This window comes from Eriocheir sinensis, chromosome 3 (genome assembly GCF_024679095.1).
Source record: "Eriocheir sinensis breed Jianghai 21 chromosome 3, ASM2467909v1, whole genome shotgun sequence".
Classification (NCBI taxonomy): Eukaryota; Metazoa; Arthropoda; class Malacostraca; order Decapoda; family Varunidae; genus Eriocheir; species Eriocheir sinensis.
Window position 1 is genome coordinate 3,600,529 of NC_066511.1, and position 20,760 is coordinate 3,621,288.

The 20,760-nt window shown below is 45.9% G+C and overlaps 1 protein-coding gene across 2 annotated transcripts in view; it reads right to left on the reverse strand.

Annotated features, from left to right (window-relative positions):
- LOC127003753 (solute carrier family 15 member 2-like) overlaps positions 1 to 20,760 on the reverse strand; it is a 114,977-nt gene that overhangs the window by 23,586 nt on the left and 70,631 nt on the right. For both annotated transcript variants that reach the window (XM_050870759.1, XM_050870767.1), the window contains exons 13-15: positions 17,552 to 17,677; positions 3,442 to 3,545; positions 2,662 to 2,799 (exon numbers count right to left, since the gene is read on the reverse strand). In XM_050870759.1, the coding sequence (XP_050726716.1) occupies positions 2,662 to 2,799; positions 3,442 to 3,545; positions 17,552 to 17,677 (368 nt within the window). The remainder of the gene's footprint in view (positions 1 to 2,661; positions 2,800 to 3,441; positions 3,546 to 17,551; positions 17,678 to 20,760) is intronic.

Genomic DNA, 20,760 nt, shown 5'->3' on the forward strand with positions numbered 1-20,760 from the left:
GCTATTTTAATCTCATAGTTCCTTTCTGATACCCTAGTGTTTTTCTTCACTAATCTAGATAGTTCGGCATACCTGCCCCTGAGATGTGTTTCACCATTCTTTATTTTCTTATAAACTCCCTTCTTTAAACCTATCTCATGTTTTAGCCCACGAGTCATCCACTTAGGATCATTGTTTTCTTTTCTAAGTGTTCGCTGGGGTATATGCTGACCCTGGCCCTCTACTATTACTCTAACTAAATTATTGTAGGTTATTTCTATCTGGTTCTCCTGGCTCTCCAAACCACAGTTCTGGCCCTCGTGAATCCTTAAATCTCCCCAATTTACCTCTTCAAGGTGTCTTCTAAGCCCCTCGTAATTTGCTCTTCTAAAATCTGGCACCAACACTGGGTTTGGTTCGCGGTCACCGCCCAATCTAAGCTAAAACGAACCGTTCTGTGGTCACTATTTCCTAACTCTCCGCCCACCTCCAACTCATGTATCAAGTTCCCATTATTAGTTGGGACTAAGTCTAAAATGTTATCTCCTCTGGAAGGCTCAGTGACTACCTGCTTAAGGAAATTATCTTGTATAACTTTAAGAAAATCATTGGCTTCTAGGTCATCCACTAGGTCTTCCCAGTCTATATTCCCATAATTAGAGTCCCCCATTACACAGAATACGCCACCGTGGTCTAGTGGTCAGCGTGCCTGGCTTCTACTCTGCGGGCCCGGGTTCAAATCCCGGCTCAGGCAGTCAGCGGGCAGCTCACCCAGCTGTTCATCCTCCCTTTCAGGCTGGCTGATAAATGGGTACCTGGGGAAACCTGGGGAAGGTAAACTGTGGTAACCCAGATGTCACACTGGCCCTGTGTCCCGGGGTAATGGGATCCCTCCCACCACGGGCTCAAGGGCCAATGTTATGGAGATGAGCACCGAAGCCATGTGCTGCTACAGCGTATGCCCCCAACTTTACCTTTACCTTTACATTACAGACATTTTAACTCCTGCTCGCCCTGCCAATCTCTTTTAGTAATATACTCGTGTCCTGCCTGTTAAGGTTGGGTGGCCTGTACAGAGCCCCTAGAGTTAGTTTTTCTTTCCCTTTGTGAACGTCCACCCAAATGGATTCTGAATCGATGTTAGTTTTGACTGAATTGTTAACAGAACATTTAAGTGAGTCCTTAACATACAGCACAACTCCACCTCCCCTTCTTCCCTTTCTATTTTTGTGAAACATCTGATAACCCATTATTTCAAAATCCGACACGAAATTTATATTGGCAGTGTCTGTCTATGTCTCCGTGATCGCTATTATGTCAAAAATTTCAACACAAGCTTCCCCTCTAAGTAAGTCTATCTTATTTCTGAGGCTCCTGCTGTTAGTATAGAAGATCCTGAGCCCCCCCCCCTGTTACTCCTCTGTTATTACTACTAAGCTGCCTGGTTATATTTTTAGTTAGATGTCCTCTCCTATTACTCCTCCCCCCTTCGTCTATACTAAAAAATCCCTCAGGGTACTAAGTGCTCCCTAAAGGGAGTCTGAGAGAGCCTCAACACCCTAGAACGTCAAGTGTATCCCATCCTGGACAAAGAGGGCGTCATTGCCAAAGATCAAGAAGAGGTCCCAGTTGTCAACGAACAGCCATCCATCGCGCTCGCAGTGCGCTGCTAGTCTGCTGTTCACTGCTATCACCCTGGACAGCCATCCATTGCCAACGCCCCTCCTCGGCAGGAGGCCACACACTACCGGCGACCCACCAGCGTCCCGTATCCTACCTAAAGCAGCTTGCATACATTCCCAGTCCCGGTCCCGATCGTCCCCGATCACTTCCGATAAGCCAGTCGGCGGTTGACCGGCAGTAATATTGGGGATGGTCGGTGGCAAGCCGTCGGTGCACCGCCGGTCAACCTTGATGACCATAGACACAGCCGATCACAGCCGGTCAACTTGAAATTTTTTTAAAATATCGGGTATTGCAACTAAGATGGTACCAGAACTCTAGTCAGTCATATGAGACTAGGTTGGAGGAACTGAGCCTACCAACACTTGAAGAAAGAAGAGAAAGAGAAGACAAAGGCGTTGTACAGGAATACAAGTGGAATTGACGTGTTGGAAAATTTTGTTTAGTCGGCGCAACATGTGGTCATATGCCGGAGAGAGACAGGAGGGGAAGGAATTATAGAAGGGAACAGATCCCAGGAGACGGGACACAACCCCCGATTAATACCTGGTACCCATTCACTGCTGGGTGGACAGGGGCATAGGGTATTGGAAAAGCCACCCAAATTTTTCCACTCCGCCCGGAAATTGAACCCGGGCTCTCTCGGTTGTGAGCCGAGTGTGCTAACCAATGCACCACGAAGCCCCCTTTTGACGTGTTAGATAAAAATTATTTAATCGAGATGGAAGAGAGGAGGCAATTATATTAAAGAACACAATAAGAAATTGAGAAAGGGGACTTGTTTGAAAGACATAAAGGAGTACAGTTTTCCATACAAGAGTGTGGATACATGGAATGGACTAAACAAAGACATTGTTGAAGCGAGCAGTGTCCATAAAATGAAGGAAAAGTTGGACAAATATAGATTGGGAGACAGGACTATATGGGCTTGAGCTCAGGCCCTGTAAACTACAAATAAGTACACACACACAGTACTGCTAACATGTCTGTATAACAAACCTGTCAGGTTCCACTTCTTGGAAGTCTGTCCCAGATATGCTTAGGTTACCAAAATCAAATGTATAGTCCTTCACACTCCCTGATATTGTCACTGTTGATTCAAGTGGCACTGCATCCATATCTATATTGTAGAGCAATCTGTGGGGGTCACAAAGAAAAGTTAATGAAAGATACTATTAGTACATGATGGTTTTCCCATGTAACTCAAATGTTTGTAATGTTTTGATGATTGCATGTAGTATCAGAAGGTTACTTTACATAGGGCACTATAAAATTTCAAAACTTAAACACTGAATATTAATTTGGACAGCAGGCACAGAAATGTAACCTCATTTACATGGGATATGAAAGTCAGAATAATTCATCTGTATGAAGTATGTAGCTACAAAATAGAATGGCCAACCATAATTCCAGATATTGAGCTTTGCAAATCTCAGTTGATAAATTATCGAATCAAACACCAACACAGGATAACACAAGCTTTGTTTTTGAAAATGTGAACATATTAGTTTCTTTGGATCCCTTTATATGGACTTTTTTATTTCAGAAATATGTACTACTCTGCAATATCCACAGCCTGCAAAATATCACTATGCTTGCTAGTACCTAACATATAGCCATAAAGATCAGTGGAACAGAGCTATCCTCTTTACTGTGGGATATGATTACTGACGAACTTATGATTTTATGCATTATCAGACTCTATATTTATATCCTTTGAAAATAACTTCACATGCAAAAGTTTTCTTGTATGTCAATATATAAAAGCTTATAATTTACCTCAGTTTAGAGAGACCTTCCTCCGATTTTTCTACATCATTAGGAGGATCAACATTGACTACTGTAGACACGTTTCCATCAGCAGTAACTAAAACAACATGAGCCTGGAAATGGAAATTAAAATATAATATCCAAATTTTGTACATTTGGCATATATTCAGTGACCTTTATCAATTATTGTCTTTTGCACACACAAAAAAAACAGTAGTACTCATAACCTAAAAATAAAAATACAAGTGACCAAGCTAAGTAGTATCAGGACACCTCTCCACCTGAAACTGAACTCTCTTTTGGCCACACTACTTCTATCTTTTTAGGAGCAGCATATATAGCAGGCCTTTTTTTTACACTTTTTTTTAAGCCCTTGAGCTGCTTCCTTTCTAGTAAAAAAAAAAAAAAAAGTATTGCCCCAGTCTTGCCTGTATACATTCCATCATGCACTTGCCAACTTTAGGTTTTCATCAGTCTCCCCAACAATCATGGATTTGACATTCATTGACTACAAATTGATTTGCGAGCTCCAAAAATATCCTGTGAATGATATTCATGCATTTGTGGTATCAGTTGGGCTACATGACCCAGCCTGTGCGCTCTGAAACTAAGGCAATAGCAGCATTTTGGTAGCACCAACATTACTCATTTCTGTTCATCCCACAATTTTTACTGTTCTGTATATTCCACTTCCCAACTATCTATCCACCTATATCTCTGATGCGCTGTTGCATCACAGGAACTACCCTCAAAGAGATGGCCATGTCAAAAGGGTTTCCAATTATCCATGTTCTGGCACTCCCTCCTGCCAACTCTCTACATTACTCCTCCTTTCTAGTGAAACATTTCTTGGTGGATGTCCTTGCTTTCAATCATGTCCTCACACACTCTTAACAAAGTCATCCCCATTCATTCATATCACATGTCTAAACAATGTCAGTAACACATTTCTTCCATTCAACCATTCCACAACTAACTCCTTTTTCTGTTATACCCATACCAGAACTCTAATGCACATCTTCATTACCTTTTCTATCCCTCTTTTTTTTGTTTTTTTTTTTTTTTTTTACATGCCAGCCTATAGCGCTATTAGGCTTTTTTGAGGGGCCTAGATGGCAGTCGACCCCAGCCCGTCACGGCGCAGGCAAGTGTTTTATAGTGGTGCCATCTTTTTCTTGGGTCATGCTGCCCCCCACAGAGCTCGTTCTTGATTCACTTGGACGGTTTCCTTTAGAGTCCGTGTTGATGGGTGGTCTTCAGGACAGCATGTGGGTAGTCTTAAGCCACTCGGCGGTGACTGAAAAATCCCAGGTGGTTGTGGCGGATTCGAACCCGTGTCATCCATCGTACGTGGTGAATGTGGGGTCCACATGCTAACCACTCACCCCTTACATAATTCATTACCACAGGGTGGGCTTACACTTTATTTAGGCTTATCGGAGCACAATCATTTAGCCACGGGAAACAGTGACAGCAGTCTGGCGAGCTGTGTGACATCAGTACAACGCAGGTTCACGCCCTGCCCAGTGACACAAGCAGGGATTTTTCAGTCACCGCTGAGTGGAAGAGATTACCCACATGTTGTCCAGAAGATCGCCTATCAACCAGGCCTCTACGTAGATTATATCTCTAATAAAGAGAGGGTCAACAGAGCTCCAGAAGGGCAGCATGAGGTAAAGAAGATGGCGACGCTATAAACACTTGGCTGCGCCACAACAGGCTGGGGCCGACCATCAGGCCCTTTCAAGAAAGCCTATCGACGCCATAGGCGATAAAAAAAATAAAATAAATAAATAAAAAAGGCTGTGCCATAGCAGGCTGGAGCTGACCACCAATTTTAAAAAAGCCTATCGGCATCATGGGCGGAGCGTAAAAAGAGAAAAAATATGATTTCTCGAAATAATAGGGGAGAGCACCTGTCCAGGAATGACAAATGTATGGGAATCGGGAATCGCTACAGTTTCGGGGCCATGTCTCATTCCTGTATGTTGTTGCCAATATTAAGCACCTGTCCCACATTTTATCACACTTTATCCAGCCTATTTAAACAGTGCATTTAAGAAAGACTAACTAAAACTAATTATTTGAAAACTTGTATGACATGTCAACAAATGACACAGTATCCTGCGGTGGTTATGAAGTGTACATCATTTTATTTTATACTCCAGGTGCTTAAGCATATTATACTATTGCAAATCATTTACTAGAAAAATCAGGAAATGAAATTATCAAAGAGGTAATTAAAACTGGACAATAACTGGTGTACCTAATAACTATAAACAGCTGATCAAGTGACACATGTAAACAAACCAGGGTTGGCATAATAAAAAAAAAAATAAAAAAAAAACTAATAAAAAAACAGCCAGTGTTTTTTTTGTTTTTTTGGGGGGGTGTTTTAAATATTTTACATGAAATTTAGTTTTATATCCTATTGATAAATAAGGTCCATATATGTACATGAAATAAAAAAAGTAAAATCCATAAAGATCTTCAAAATGAATAAATAAATAAATAAATAACATCAAAGTTTTTTTTTCTTCTTATTTGCTTGTGTTCTAGTTTTTGCTTTGACACACCTGACCCATCAGCACACAACCACCACGCTACAACATGGTTTCACCAAGCCAAACCATACTCGGATACTCCACATTACACCCAACCATATCACACAGTCACACCACAAATGGCACTTAAATTAATCGTGACTATACATCGCCGCTATAGCAAATCGTTTCGCACAACACCACTTCATACACATGAAAAACTAATATTTTCTATTTCATCAACCTTTTCCATTAAGAATAAGTCAGGGCTCAATTTTATACTTGCCAATGTCACACAGTTTGCGATAATAGTGTTACTGAAATCGACACAGCATTCCGAAATTACTATATCAGTAAAGACAGTAGCCACAAAGGGACCAACCTGCCAAAAAGCAGCAACACCAATCTCCAATTCACCGTTCACGACTGCCGAGTGGTGTGTGCCCGACCACACCTTGCGCCTCTCTCCCTGTCCAGTACACGTACAGTACAAGCCAGTGGGTGGCCAAGCCTCTAACCCTAACGACCCATAGGGAGCGCATAATCCCTGGGGTACGTGCACCCCAAGTAAAAAAAAACTGGTCTAAGTGATAACACACACACACACACACACACACACACACAAAGAAAACCACTACTTTTCTTCTCTCTGACTCTTAACTGTAATTCATACTAAATATATTGTTGTGCTGGAAGCTTCCCCCGGCGTCCATAGGCCTCTAGAAGGCTCCAGGAGAAGCGAGCAGGGGGGCGGGGATCAAAGCCTCGTCCGCGCCCCGCGGGGCGCGGCCAGGCGGGAAGTGTTGCCAACTCGCACATACTTTAGCTACATGTTCTTGTATGATCTAAAATATACTGTAACATTCTAGACTGTACTGTTCTGGATATATATAGGAGAAGAGGGCGAAGGAGTCCCAGTCCCAGTCATAGTAAGCTAGTGGTCAGTGAAGAGTCAGAGTGAAGTGTACTACTAAGGAAGAATATTAAGCTACAGAAGTTGTGCAAAGTGTTTATATATATCTCCCTCCCATGGAGTCTTGTGACGGCGACACGGAACCCAAGTAATACGTCCAGTATAACACTGGTGTCAGGAGTGTAGCCATTTGTTTTTCGCCATGGAGACTCGTTCCCAAGCTGCCCAGAGGGACGACATGTTGACTGAACTTTTGGAAGCCTTGAGACTACAGGGGGAGAAACAAGAAAGAGCACTCCAGGAACTCAAAGAACAACAAGAAAAAGCACACCAAGAACTCAAAGAACAACAAGAAAGAGCACAGCAACAAGAAGGAACACTCCAAGAACTCAAAGAACAACAAGAAAGAGCACAGCAACAAGAAGGAACACGCCAAGAACTCAAAGAACAACAAGAAAGAGCACAGCAACAACAAGAAGGAACACTCCAAGAACTCAAAGAACAGCAAGAAGATCGCTTCACAGGATGACAGCTACAGCTAAAAGCAGTACAAGATGGAAGTGAATCAGTGCGAAGAGAAATGACTGATGTGACCACGAACTTGGGACAACGCCTGATAGAAGTGGAGAAAGAACACACAAATCTTCAACAAGAGATGGAGGTGGTACGGGAGACGACACACAAAGAAATATTAGAAGTGCAGGGAAAGGTGAACCGTACTGAACAGGCAGTTTGTGACGTAAGTGACAGAGTGAAGGCCCTTGAAGACTGCTTGGCTGGAAACGGACAGCCAGTGCCTGCAGGGGCTAGTTGTACCCAAGATGCTTCTCCTACGCAAGTCTGGGGTAGTTTGAGCCCTGTTTCGCCTGAGTTTATCCCCACAAGAAGTTCCACCAGCCCCATGAGTCTGCTGGGTTCGCCTGTTAGAGAGAAGCCTCAGGAGTTTGATGGCAAGGTCTCCTGGGAGGCTTACCGCGCTCAGTTTGAGCTGTTGGCAGCTCGGAACGGATGGGATGACCAAGAGTGCGCGGTACAGCTGGTCACTAGCCTCAAAGGGGCGGCGCTGGAGGTCCTTGCTCAGCTCGACAATGCGACAAAGGGCAGCTACAGCGGGCTGGCACAGGCGCTGGAGCAACGATATGGGACCAAGCACCAGAACGAGCTCTTCAGGGTTAGGTTCAGAACCCACAACAGGAGGCACGGCGAGTCTCTTCAGGAACTCGCTCAGGACCATGAGAGCATGGCGCACAAGGCATACCCAGGTGCCATCCCTGACCAGCTGACGGTTTTGCTGCGTGATCAATTCATCGATGCCCTGGACAGCCCTCAGCTGAAGATACAAGTGAACCAAGCTAAGCCAACATCAATGCAGGAAGCTCTGGCACATGCCATGGAGTTTGAGTCCTTTGTTAGCTCTAGCTTGTCAAGCTTCAGGGACGACTCGACTTCTGGCTTTAGGGCACGAAAGGGTGCTGTCAGTGACACAGACAGGTTCCAAGGAACGTGCTGGTACTGCGAGAAGGTTGGGCACAAGGAGAATGAATGCTATAAGAGGAAGAAGGAATATGAAGGTGGCGCTAAGAAGAAGCCCAGAGAAGGACCCAAGTGCTGGACCCGTGGAAAAAAGGGGCACTGGAAGAATGAGTGTCGCAAAAATGTGCCCCCAACGAGGGACCACCACCCGGGAAACTAAGGACTGGTTCACGGGGGCAACGACCAGTCTGTCCTGTACATGCCCCGAAGATATCAACGTGCAGGAGAACCACCATGACGAGCTGCCAAGTGGAGGGCAAGGTTGACGGAGTGTTGTGGCCTGTGGTCGTCGACACAGGCTCGGAACGCACATTGGTGCGGCCTGACGTGGTGAGTCATTGTCGGCTTCCTAAGACGCCGCATCGACTGTGCGGAGTCACTGGACACTATGCAGAGCTCAGAGGCCCAGTGGACGTGAAGTTTGAGCTCGGAGGAAAGGAAGAGTCCCTCTCTGTGTACGTGGCTGACATGGACGATCCCTGCATCCTAGGTATGGATTATCTTGTCTCCCACAGGTGCGAGCTGGACTTCCGCGCTAAGCAACTGACTGTAGGAGGTAGGAGGGTACCACTGACGACTGTGCACAAGGAGGGCCTGCCAGTGACAGTCAAGCGCACCACCATTATTCCTCCGAGGTCAGAGATGCTGTTACCCTGTCAAATTACGGGTGCCCCCCCGGTTAGTCTGTGTGTGGTAGAGAGTGGAAGTCGATGTCTGGTAGAAAACGGGGTGATTGTAGGCAGTACTTTGGCAGACCCTACGGCAGCGGAAGTGCCTGTCATCGTGGCCAATGTCTCCTGCAGCCCAAAGAAAATAAAACAAGGGACCATGGTGGGGTTGTGCCAAGAGATCGACCAGGAACCGAGAACCTGTGTCTGCAGGAGAACCCTGACGAAGCCCCAGGAGGAGCTGCCCGACTACCTGCATGACCTGTTTAACAGGAGCTCCAAGTGTCAAGAGGAGCCACAAGTGGAACAGCTCAGGGAGCTTCTCGTGAGGAATGCAGATGTGTTTTCCACAGGAGACCTGGACTTGGGGTGTACGGACCTGGTAGAGCACCACATCGACACAGGTAGCCACCGCCCAGTGAAGCAAGCTCCTCGAAGGATGGCACCAGCCCGTCGCAAGGAGATGGATGAGGTGATGGATGATCTCCGGCAACAGGGGTTAATCGAGCGGTCCAGCAGCCCGTGGGCGTCTGCTGTAGTGCTCGTCAGGAAAAAGGACGGTTCCCTCAGGTGCTGCGTGGACTACCGAGCCCTCAACGATCTCACCATCAAGGATTCATACCCACTCCCACGGATCAACGACACGCTCGATGCTTTGGTGGGCTCCAAGTGGTTTTCAACACTGGATATGAAGTCTGGGTATCACCAAGTCAAAATGGCGGAGCAGGACAAAGAGAAAACAGCCTTCTCCTACGGTCAAGGCCTGTGGCAGTTTAAGGTTATGCCCTCTGGCCTCTGCAACGCGCCGGCCACGTTCGAGCGGTTGATGGAGAGGGTGCTGGAGGGACTTCACTGGAAGACGGCACTCATCTACCTCGACGACGTGATTGTCTTTGGCCAGACCTTCGAACAAGAGATGGAAAGGCTATCAGAGGTTTTCGCCCGGTTTAGAGCTGCACACCTTAAGCTCAGCCCGAAGAAATGCTGTCTGTTCCAAAAGGAGGTCCAATGCTTGGGACACATCGTGAGCGAGGCTGGAGTACGCACTGATCCTGAGAAGGTGGCTGCGGTAAGGGACTGGCCGACACCCACCAACGTGAAGGAGCTGCGGAGCTTCCTCGGGTTGTGCTCATACTACCACAGGTTTGTGAAAGGCTTCGCTACGATTGCTGCACCACCGCACCTCCTGACGAAGAAGGGGCGCAAGTTTGAGTGGACAGCGGAAACTCAGGTTGCCTTTGAGAAGCTCAAGGAGGCCCTCATCAGCTCGCCCGTACTCACCTACCCAGACCCCTCTAAGCCTTTTATACTGGATTGTGATGCCAGTGATGAGGGGATTGGTGGAGTGCTGTCCCAGGCATGTGCCGACATGGAACGGGTTGTGGCCTACTTCAGCAAGAAGCTCACCCCAGCCGAGAAAAACTATTGCGTGACCCGGAAAGAACTCCTGGCAGTAGTCAAGAGCCTTGACTTTTTCCATGTTTACTTGTACGGTGCAACTTTCACCATCCGCACGGATCACGCTGCATTACGGTGGTTGAAGTCACTGAAAAACCCTGAGGGCCAGCTTGCTCGCTGGATAGGTAAACTAGAGCAGCATCACTACACTATTGTGCACCGATCTGGGCTAACACACGGTAACGCGGACAGCTTGAGCCGGCGTCCCTGCCTACCTGAGTGTCAACATTGCCTCCAGAGGGAAAGCGTCCAGAATATGTGCCGCCGCACTACAGTGGAACAGACAGCGGAGGTGCCATGGGAAGACTTGGGAAAACGCAAGGGACGTCCAGGACCGAGAGGAGGTCGACGACGACATAGGTCTTCTGGACCTTTCAGCCGAGGGAGATAACCTCCCGGCTTCGGCAGATGTTCCAGGGACACCCCAAGAAGCGGACGACGACGAGGCGCACCAGGAGACAGACGCGCAGGAGGCACCGAGCAGAAGACAGAGACAACGCAGGCGTCCACAGCGATACGACGATTATTATGTTTTTGATTAATTCTCTTATGTTTGTATATAGTTAAGTGTGTGATCGGGACGATCACAATTAAGAGGGGGGGATAGTGTTGTGCTGGAAGCTTCCCTCGGCGTCCATAGGCCTCTAGAAGGCTCCAGGAGAAGCGAGCAGGGGGGCGGGGAGCAAAGCCTCGTCCGCGCCCTGCGGGGCGCGGCCAGGCGCCAGGCGGGAAGTGTTGCCAACTCACACATACTTTAGCTACATGTTCTTGTATGATCTAAAATATACTGTAACATTCTAGCCTGTACTGTTCTGGATATATATAGGAGAAGAGGGCGAAGGAGTCCCAGTCATAGTAAGCTAGTGGTCAGTGCACGAGTCAGAGTGAAGTGTACTACTAAGGAAGAATATTAAACTACAGAAGTTGTGCAAGTGTTTACATATCTCCCTCCCACGGAGTCTTGTGACGGCGACACGGAACCCAAGTAATACGTCCGGCATAACAATATATTAAGGTAATTACTAACAACAAAAGCCAGGAGCACATGGCCCAAAGTGAGGAAGTGTATCCCTGCAGGATATGCCAAGTCCACTGCACCACTGGCATAAAGTGCAATGACTGCCAGATGTGGACCCATTATGAATGCTGTGGCATTGTACTATACTTATTAACCCGAAGAGTACCGTTGACGCGTCTCATGTGTTAAAAGCGATTTGCAATCATATACCGTTGACGCATCAGACGCGTTTGCAAATTACCGTAATTAATCGCAGTTGAAAGGACGTTCCCGTGCACATCTATACGCTCATATGAGTACAGAGCGTCGACTTGTGAGTCAGCGTAGCCTCTCCCAGGCCAATATACCCCCAGGGGTGACGCCGACCCAATTGGAAAGTGAATTTGGGCGTGTGACACGAACGAAATCAAGTCCGAAACAAAGTGAAAATGTCCGATAATCATAGTGACGTCAGCCGAGTAGTGACCTTGATCCAGTCAAACACACACACACACACACACACACACACACACACACACACACTCTATCACGGTTACCAAGTATTGAATTACGAAACCATTTTCATACGCATAAACACTCAATTTTGCACTCAAAAACAGTGTATATTGACCAGCTGTACATACTTTCAGCACTCTAAGGCACAAAAAAACAATATATACTCATATATATTTAAAAAAAAAAAATTATACCAAGGCGCGGGACGGCAACTTGTGGGCAGCGGCAAGGGTGAGCCACAAGACTCAAGAGGACGGGGGTAGGTAGCTGCGGAGCCCTTATGGGCGACGGTGAATGGAATGAACCTATTTTCCTTGTTACTGGGGTCATTTTGAGGGGATTTACCCAATAATTTTTTTTACTCCCAGTGCGGTACTGGGGGCCATTTTTATATCACATGAGGTGGTACGCTACGGGTTAATAACCCTAATAACAACATCCAGGAGGTACACATGCCAAGGGTGTGCCCAGGAACACCGCCCTGACTATAAAGAGCTAGTCACACGAATAGAAAAGGAGAAGGAAGAAGAAAGGACAGCCATACATGCTGCCAGGGTCAAGAAAAATGAAACCACCAGAAATGCAGCAAGAGAGGACAACAGTGACCTACAACCACCACCACAAGAAACACATGGTGTAGTACATGAACCCAGGCAAGTAAACAGTGGTGACAGCAACACGCCATCAGGGTCCATGCCTGTGGTCACTGAGGATAATCTTCAGTACCCTCTCGAGTTTCGTGCTCAATTCGTTCCGAAGGTATAGCGCTAAACTCGAGGATCGCAAAACTCGAGGTATTGAAAACACTGTAAAAGATTTTTTTCTATTTTTCTTATTACATGTGGCCAATGGCGCCAACCGGTAGACTATCCATCTGGGCCTGATGGTCGGCCCCGAGCCCGTCATGGCCCAGGCAACTGTTTATAGTGGCGCCATTATAATTGGTTCATGCTACCCCCAGGGCTCACTTTTTTACCTCCTTTACTCCCTTGTTATCTCAAAATACATACCTTGGAAAAAGGAAGAAAACAGGAAGAGAGAACGGGTCATTCTAAAGCCACAGATGAAGCCTTACGATTGGCTGAGCTCTGAAAACACGCTTGTGATTCGCTGGGAGTCCGATGACGTCATCGCTGGCGCTAACCCAATCAGCGGCCTCACTGCCTTAAGGCGGTGTCACACTGGCCGTTTTCCTTTAACTATTGTGGCTACTGGCAACGCCCGTACGCCCATCCAGGGGCGAGTTGTCGATTGTCCGCAGGCTGGTGTCACACTGGGCCTTTTTCTTCCCGCCGCGTTGGCGGCAGCTTGGGCAACCAGCGACTTTTCCGGGTGTACGTCACACACATTAGGGGAAATTAGAAAGGTGTGGGGGGAAGGGCAGAAGGGAGAGTCAGGTCATGCCATGATACACACACACACACATACACACACAGAAAGAGAAATGAGAAGGGTGGGGGGAGGGAGGGGCATAAGGGAGAGTCAGGTCATATATCCTGACCAAAGCCCTGATCTGACTCTCCTTTCTCCCCTCCCTCCCCATACCATTCTCATTCCCCTTCTGTGTGTGTGTGTGTGTGTGTGTGTGTGTGTGTGTGTGTGTGTGTGTGTGTGTGTGTGACAAGTCAGGACATAACCTGACCTGAGTCAGGTCATGTTTTGACCAAAGCCCTGATCTGACTCTCCTTTCTCCCCTCCCTCCCCACACCATTCTCATTCCTCTTCTGTGTGTGTGTGTGTGTGTGTGTGTGTGTGTGTGTGTGTGTGTGTGTGACAAGTCAGGTCATGTTTTGACCAAAGCCCTGATCTGACTCGCCTTTCTGCCCCATCCTCCCCACATCCTTCTCATTTCACCTTCTGTGTGTGTGTGACAGGTATGGACATGACCTGACCTGAGTCAGGTCATGTCATAACCAAAGCCCTAAACCTGACTCCTTTCTGACCCTCCCTCCCCACACCCTTCTCCTTTGTCCTTGTTTTCATCCTCTCTATCTCACCCTTCACAAGAGGGGCTCATAACCAGAGTGAAGCTACAGACCTCCTGTTGTGGTATTGTGGCTGCGCCGAGTTGAACAAAACGCGACAGGGAGGAGGCGGCGGGAAGTTCAAACGCGGGTAACATGGTAATAAGTCTCTCTCTCTCTCTCTCTCTCTCTCTCTCTCTCTCTCTCTCTCTCTCTCTTGCCATAGCCACAATGTTTGGAGGAAAACGTCCAATGTGATATTACCTTTTAAGGTAACGTGCGTGACGCCGATGGTAAGCAGACGGTGGCTGAGTCGTTAAAGTAACGGCCTCGTGTTCAGGAGGACGCGAGTTCAATCCCCGCCCGGTGCCACCAAGCTGGGATTTTTCAGCCGCCGCCGAGTGGCTTAAAACTACCCACATGCTGTCCAGAAGACCACCTATCAACCCGGACTCTAGATTCTAGGATCAAAGATGAGCTCTGGGAGGGCAGCATGAGCCAATGCAAGATGGCGCCACTATAAACACTCGCCTGCGCCAGAACGGGCTGGGCCGACCATCAGGACCTACCGGAAAGAAGCCTTGGACCGACCATCAGGATCCACCGGGAAGAAGCCTACCGGCGCAATAGGCTGCAATGTAAAAAAAAAAAAATGACAAAGCAGCACGAAAATCGGGGTGATAATGCGCGAAAGTCAGGATGGTAAGAATTTAGGACTAACCGCGAAACTCGGATAGCGCGAAACTCGAGAGGGTACTGTAGGTCTGGGTGACTCCCCAGAAAACATGGACCTAGACCAGCTAGACAAAAACGACTCACCACCAATAAACCAGGTAGAAAATCCTGGAGTTGGACAGGGGTACTATGAGTTGCATAGAGGCATCAGGTGATGAGGCAGAAGTACCTCCAACACGTAAAAAAATCTGCCGCTACTACAGGATGAAGAGCTGCAGACATTACGCTAGTGGGAAAGGCTGCAAATATGCTCATCCCAGACTTTCTCAAATTAAGTCATTCTCTCTCATTTTTATTCTCTAATTCTTATTATCTCTCTCTCATTCTCTTTCTCATTCTCTCACATTATCATTTTATCTCATTATCATTCTCATTCTCTCACATTATCATTTTATCTCATTATCATTCTCATTCTCTCACATTATCATTTTCTCTCATTATCATTCTCATTCTCTCACATTATCATTTTCTCTCATTATCATTTTCTCTTATTATCATTCTCATTCTCTCACATTATCATTTTCTCTCATTATCATTCTCATTCTCTCTCATTTTCATTATCATTCCCCGTTATTTTCATTCTCTCATTCTCGATTCTCTCTCTCATTCTCATTCTCATTTTCTCTCATTTTCATTTTCATTCTTTTTCTCTCATTTTCATTCTCTCTCATTCTTATTCTTATTCCCTCTCTCATTCTAATTCTCTCTCATTCTCTCTCTTTCTCACTCTCTCTCTCTCTCTCTCTCTCTCTCTCTCTCTCTCTCTCTCTCTCTCTCTCTCTCTCTCTCTCTCTCTCTCTCTTTTTCTCTCCTTCTCTCTCTCTCTCTCTCTCTCTCTCTCTCTCTCTCTCTCTCTCTCTCTCTCTCTCTCTCTCTCTCTCTCTCTCTCTCTCTCTCTCTCTCTCATTATCATTTTCTCATTCTCATTTTCTCTCCTTATTCTCTCATTCGATCTCTCTCTCATTCTCATTCTCATTACCTCTCTTTCATTCTCATTCGATTTCTCTCTCATTCTCAGTCTTACTCTTATTATCATTCTCACTCATGTTCATTCTCTCTCTCTCTCTCTCTCTCTCTCTCTCTCTCTCTCTCTCTCTCTCTCTCTCTCTCTCTCTCTCTCTCTCTCTCTCTCTCTCTCTTACAGGAGTTATCTTCTATTATTAATTCCACTCTTGTAAGTCTTTTTTAATCTCTGTTGATCAACCCGTCTCTGCCACTCCACAATCATTTTTCTCTCTAACAACATGTAACCAACCCCTCTCAGTAGGGGAGAGCAGTGATGATTCAGACAGTGGGATGGTTCGGCCAAAGCACTTATTGTAAAATGTATGGGACTAAGTGCCGCGAGATTTTGTGTGAATGTGCAAAACTTTGTTGCCTTGGCCCTCACAGGGACAACCACGCCCTCAGAGCTGTTCTTTTCGATGCAAGTCCGATTTTATGTTTTTTTGCACCTCGTATGTAATATTTCCAGGGTGTATCGTAAGCTCTCACTTCAAAAACGTGCCAATTAGCGAGATGTAAATTATTTTGGTGACGCAGCGATGCACGGCAAAGGAATTGCCGTATAACACAATCACCCAGCTCTCGTGCTGGAAATGGAGTATGACCACACATTTGCTTTTTATAGAGTCGTGATGATTCGGACAGTTAATTTTTTCATGATTTTTATTAAATTTATATCAATTTAAACATTATAGGTGTTGCAACGGTTATAAAAAGGTTAATTTGGTTCATTTATACTCAGATATTATGCTTGTGAGTATACAAATGTTTTGTAGTAGATATAATCTTGTTTATTAGCCAATCAAACTTAAGTTATATTAATATTATGCCGAGTATTATGAGTGTCCGTACCATCCCGCCTCCCTGGCCGAACCATCACCACGGGTGGGGATGGTTCGGAGAATTTAGAAACTTGTCTTTCATCACCTACATCTGAAAACTGGAAATAGCTACGAGTGTCATATTAGCAGCCTAAAGAACCAAATGATGGAGGAACATTTTGAGATCAACAAAATTACACCACTTATTAAACTTTTTTTTCTAAAAATATTTTTCTAAAAAGTGGCCGAATCATCACCGCTCTCCCTCCTATATAATTATAATTGGTGCCTGACCTGTATGTTGCATTTTCTCCATTTGCTGGTTAATATACCCGTAACAATGACATGCATGATTGTGTAACATGATTGGTTGACGTCGAGTCAAATATAGACTATTATTTGCATATGGGTAAGTTTTTCTCCTTCCTGCCCCAATACTTCCTTCTGTTTTCTCGTAGTGAGTTTTAATCAAATCTGAGATGCTCTACATAGAAGGCTGTACATGCTTCTACATTAAAAGTAAGACCATGGTCAATATATAATGAACATTATACAGAGGAAGTGTGAGGGATCAAGGCGGGTGTGGAACATTTCTTCTCAGCTTCTAAGGATTAAAGACAAGGAAATCCTGGTGTTTTTCTATTAAAACCTGTACATACATCCTTAGTGCATATACTGCAGCAGTTGAATAACTAGAAACATATGATATGTAGAAGATATAAGACAGACAAGCTCACTTACGCCGATGATCTGGGAACAAGAAATGCAATGTTTTGGGTGAAATTGCTGGCTCCGCCCACCGGCTAAGCTCCACCCCACCCTACCCCCCTTGCTTCACCTTACAGTGAAGAGCGACCCGCTGAGGGCCGGGTCTCCTACAATATACCAGCCACCCTAAACCTTATTATACATAACAAAAGAGCATTGCAAAGTATTTAAACAGCCACTGTCAAAAAATATACTTACAATTTCTTCCATCAGAGTAACATTGTATGAATCCGCATAGGAGATACCATTTCCACAATTCTCGAAATCATATTTTATTTCCAAGGAGAAATCTTGATTTTTCGATGATACGGAGATGTAATCAGCCTTGGGAGAAAAAAATAAATACTATTTTAACAAATATCAACACTTATGATATACTAAATAGATAATTATCATAAACAAGTACACACCCAATATGAAAGTGAATTTACATGTTATAAAGTATAGAACGTAACTATTAAAAAATACTGTATATGGTAACCATTATTTCATTATTTCCCCGTGTAGGCCACTCGGCCTCTTGCAGTCTCCCTGTGTTCTTATTACCTAACCATGCATATTCAAGGAGATGATTCCTTTTAAACCCTACAGTGTTGTGTATGTAAATTTCACACATTTTCATGTTGGGCAATAAACCATTGTGTGTGTATATTTTACGCACTTATTTCCCGCATGATTTCTTGCCACTGAACAGATTGGAGGTGAGTGGAAAGTATTCTACCCCATCTTAGGATGACTCGGCAAGTTTTTTTTATAAGTGTCTCTGGCCCCATGTAGCTGTGCTGAGAGGCTGGTGATGGAGAATGCTACTTGGGGGGGAAGGGGGGAGATGGTAAAGTTGTAAGAGATACTTTGGGAGGGCAGGGGGGAGGCTTTAGGCTTGTTGGAAAGCATTATTTTCACAATGCCACATCTAGGGAAGGTGTAGTAAATTATGGAGGTACAGAATGAAGGTCCAGAATTCCATGTGACAATTTCAGTGGGCAAGGGCCGGGGTAGCAAGCTGTCTGTGGAGGGGGGGGTGGGGATTACTAGGGGGTAGGGGGTGTCAGGTGAATACTGATGGTTGGGGAGGGGGTATAGGCACCGTGTACGAAACGTCAAAACGTCAACAAGCTCACGCTCGCCAGGTTCTGGAGGACCAACAAACCGCTGGTGTCCATGTAATGCCAGGAAGTTTAGGTTCAGAATTGAAAGTACACAGGATCACAAAGGTAGATATAAGTACAGTCGTCCCTTAAATAGTACGGTTTCCAATAGTACAGTTTCAGTTTTATACGGATTGTCATGGAAGAATTTTTTTAGGATTTTTTAATTTTTTGCTCGTCGCACCAAGTGGCCATGGCGTGAGTGGCAACACTGTTCTACCAAAACACCTGCTGAAAGCACGCCAAAGCGTTCGAGAAAGGTGTTCATCTTGCAGAAGAATTCAGATTAAGGAGAAGTTACGTTTTGGGATGAGTTATGTTGTGGTAGGGAGAACATACCATGTGAATGAGAGCAGTGTTTGCTGTATCTATCATAGTGTAAAAAAATTCTTGCCGCAGTAACTGCCAGTGCTCCAAGAGTGCTGTAAGAGTGGATATAAAGGCCGTCCTTTTACTAAGCCTCGTCGTTGCTATGGTAACGGAGTCTCACTCGCAGCAAAATTGCATATGCTAATCTTCCTGGCGACGTTTAACATGCATTACAAGTTGTCCTGGCTGACGAACTCCTTACAACAGAAGATGAAAAGGAAGCTGCAGTGGTTGTGGTGGCACAGAGAGGTGAAATGCAATGGAAACACTTATATGTGTTTGTTTGGGCTGCCATATTTGCCAATGACGTCATCACAGCACGAAGGCGCTCCATGTGCTACGGCTGCATTTGAGAGAGGGAATCGGGGCTCTCAGAACCAGAGTATATACTCTGCTCAGAACGTCCTGAGTGCTCTCAAATGCGTGACGCCGCAGCACGAGTTGCCAACTCGGCACATCGACCTGCTCTCGGCTTTGAGAGGTGGAGCGCCTCTGTGCTGTGATCACCTCTTTGTGCCACCATAACCACTGCAGACTCCTTTTCATCTTTTGTTGCAAGGAGCTCGTCGGCCAGGACAGCTTGTGATGCATGTTTAACCATCATCAGGAAGATCAGTGTACGCCATTTTGCTGTGTGGGAGATGCCGTTACCATGGCAAGGATGAGGCTAAGTTTACTTTAACTGAGAGGCGCACAAAAGCATTTGGAAGAGGGTTCCAGGAGGTCTGGCCTCCCGAGAGCTCCCGACTCGCTCTCTCAAACGCAGCCCACACGTCTAAAAGCTGGGAGCAGAGCGGACGTGCCGAGTTGGAAACTCGTGCTGCCACGTCACGCATTGGAGAGCACTCGGGACGTTCTGAGAGTCCCAATTCCCTCTCTCAAACGCAGCCCAGAAGTGTTTCTAGAGGAGGTACTAATTTTATACGGATTTTCGAATAGTACGTGGGTCCTGGGTCCCTAACCCCTGTACTATTTGAGGGACAATACGTATGTAAGTATTGAAAGTATTAAGTATGTCCCTCACCCCTCCTTCGGCCGTTAGTTGGAAAGTTTCGTTTAGTCGGCGCGACATCTGTGGTCATATGTCGGAGAGAGACAGAAAGGGAAGAAATTCTAGGCGAAGGGAACAGATCCCAGGAGACGGGACACAACCCCCGATTAATACCTGGTACCCGTTCACTGCTGGGTGGACAGGGGTGTAGGGTATCGGATTCGGCCCGCACTCCGTCACATGGTGTAATACCCCGTCAGCCCCCATATCTCGCCCCCCCCCCCCCCCTTTGTTTATGCATTCTTGTTTTACTTGTTTCTTGTTACATAAGCTGTCTTGCCACACCCACACCCCATCCGGTGCCTATACCCCCTCCTCCATCCAGCTCCCCTGGTGTCCCCCCTCTGAGCTCCTTCCCTCCCTGTCCAGCGCCGCGCGCACCCTCCACTAGAATTACCTCCGATCACTTGGAGTATAATTACCATCAGACAAATTTAGTATAATTATGTAGATTTTTGCCACTCGGTTAATTTTCCCAACACCCGGCTGAGTTGTTACCTTAGGGGGAAGCTGTGAAAGAGATATGGAGAGAATATTTCAAAAACTTAATGAATTTTGAAAATGGAGGTCCAGCAGCTGTAACAGCAGTAATTTTGAGTGGAGGTAGAGGAGGAGTATATAAAGAAGAAAGTATAACATATGAAGAAGTAAATCAAGCAATGAAGAGATTAAAAAATGGAAAGGCAAAAGGAATTGATGGAATTACAGCAGAAATGTTGAAGTGTGGAGATGTAGTTACTAAATGGATGGTCAAGATATGTGAAGTGGCATGGGAAGGGGGGGGGGGGGGTGCCAGCAGACTGGACGAAAGCCATCATTGTTCCAGTTTACAAGAGGAA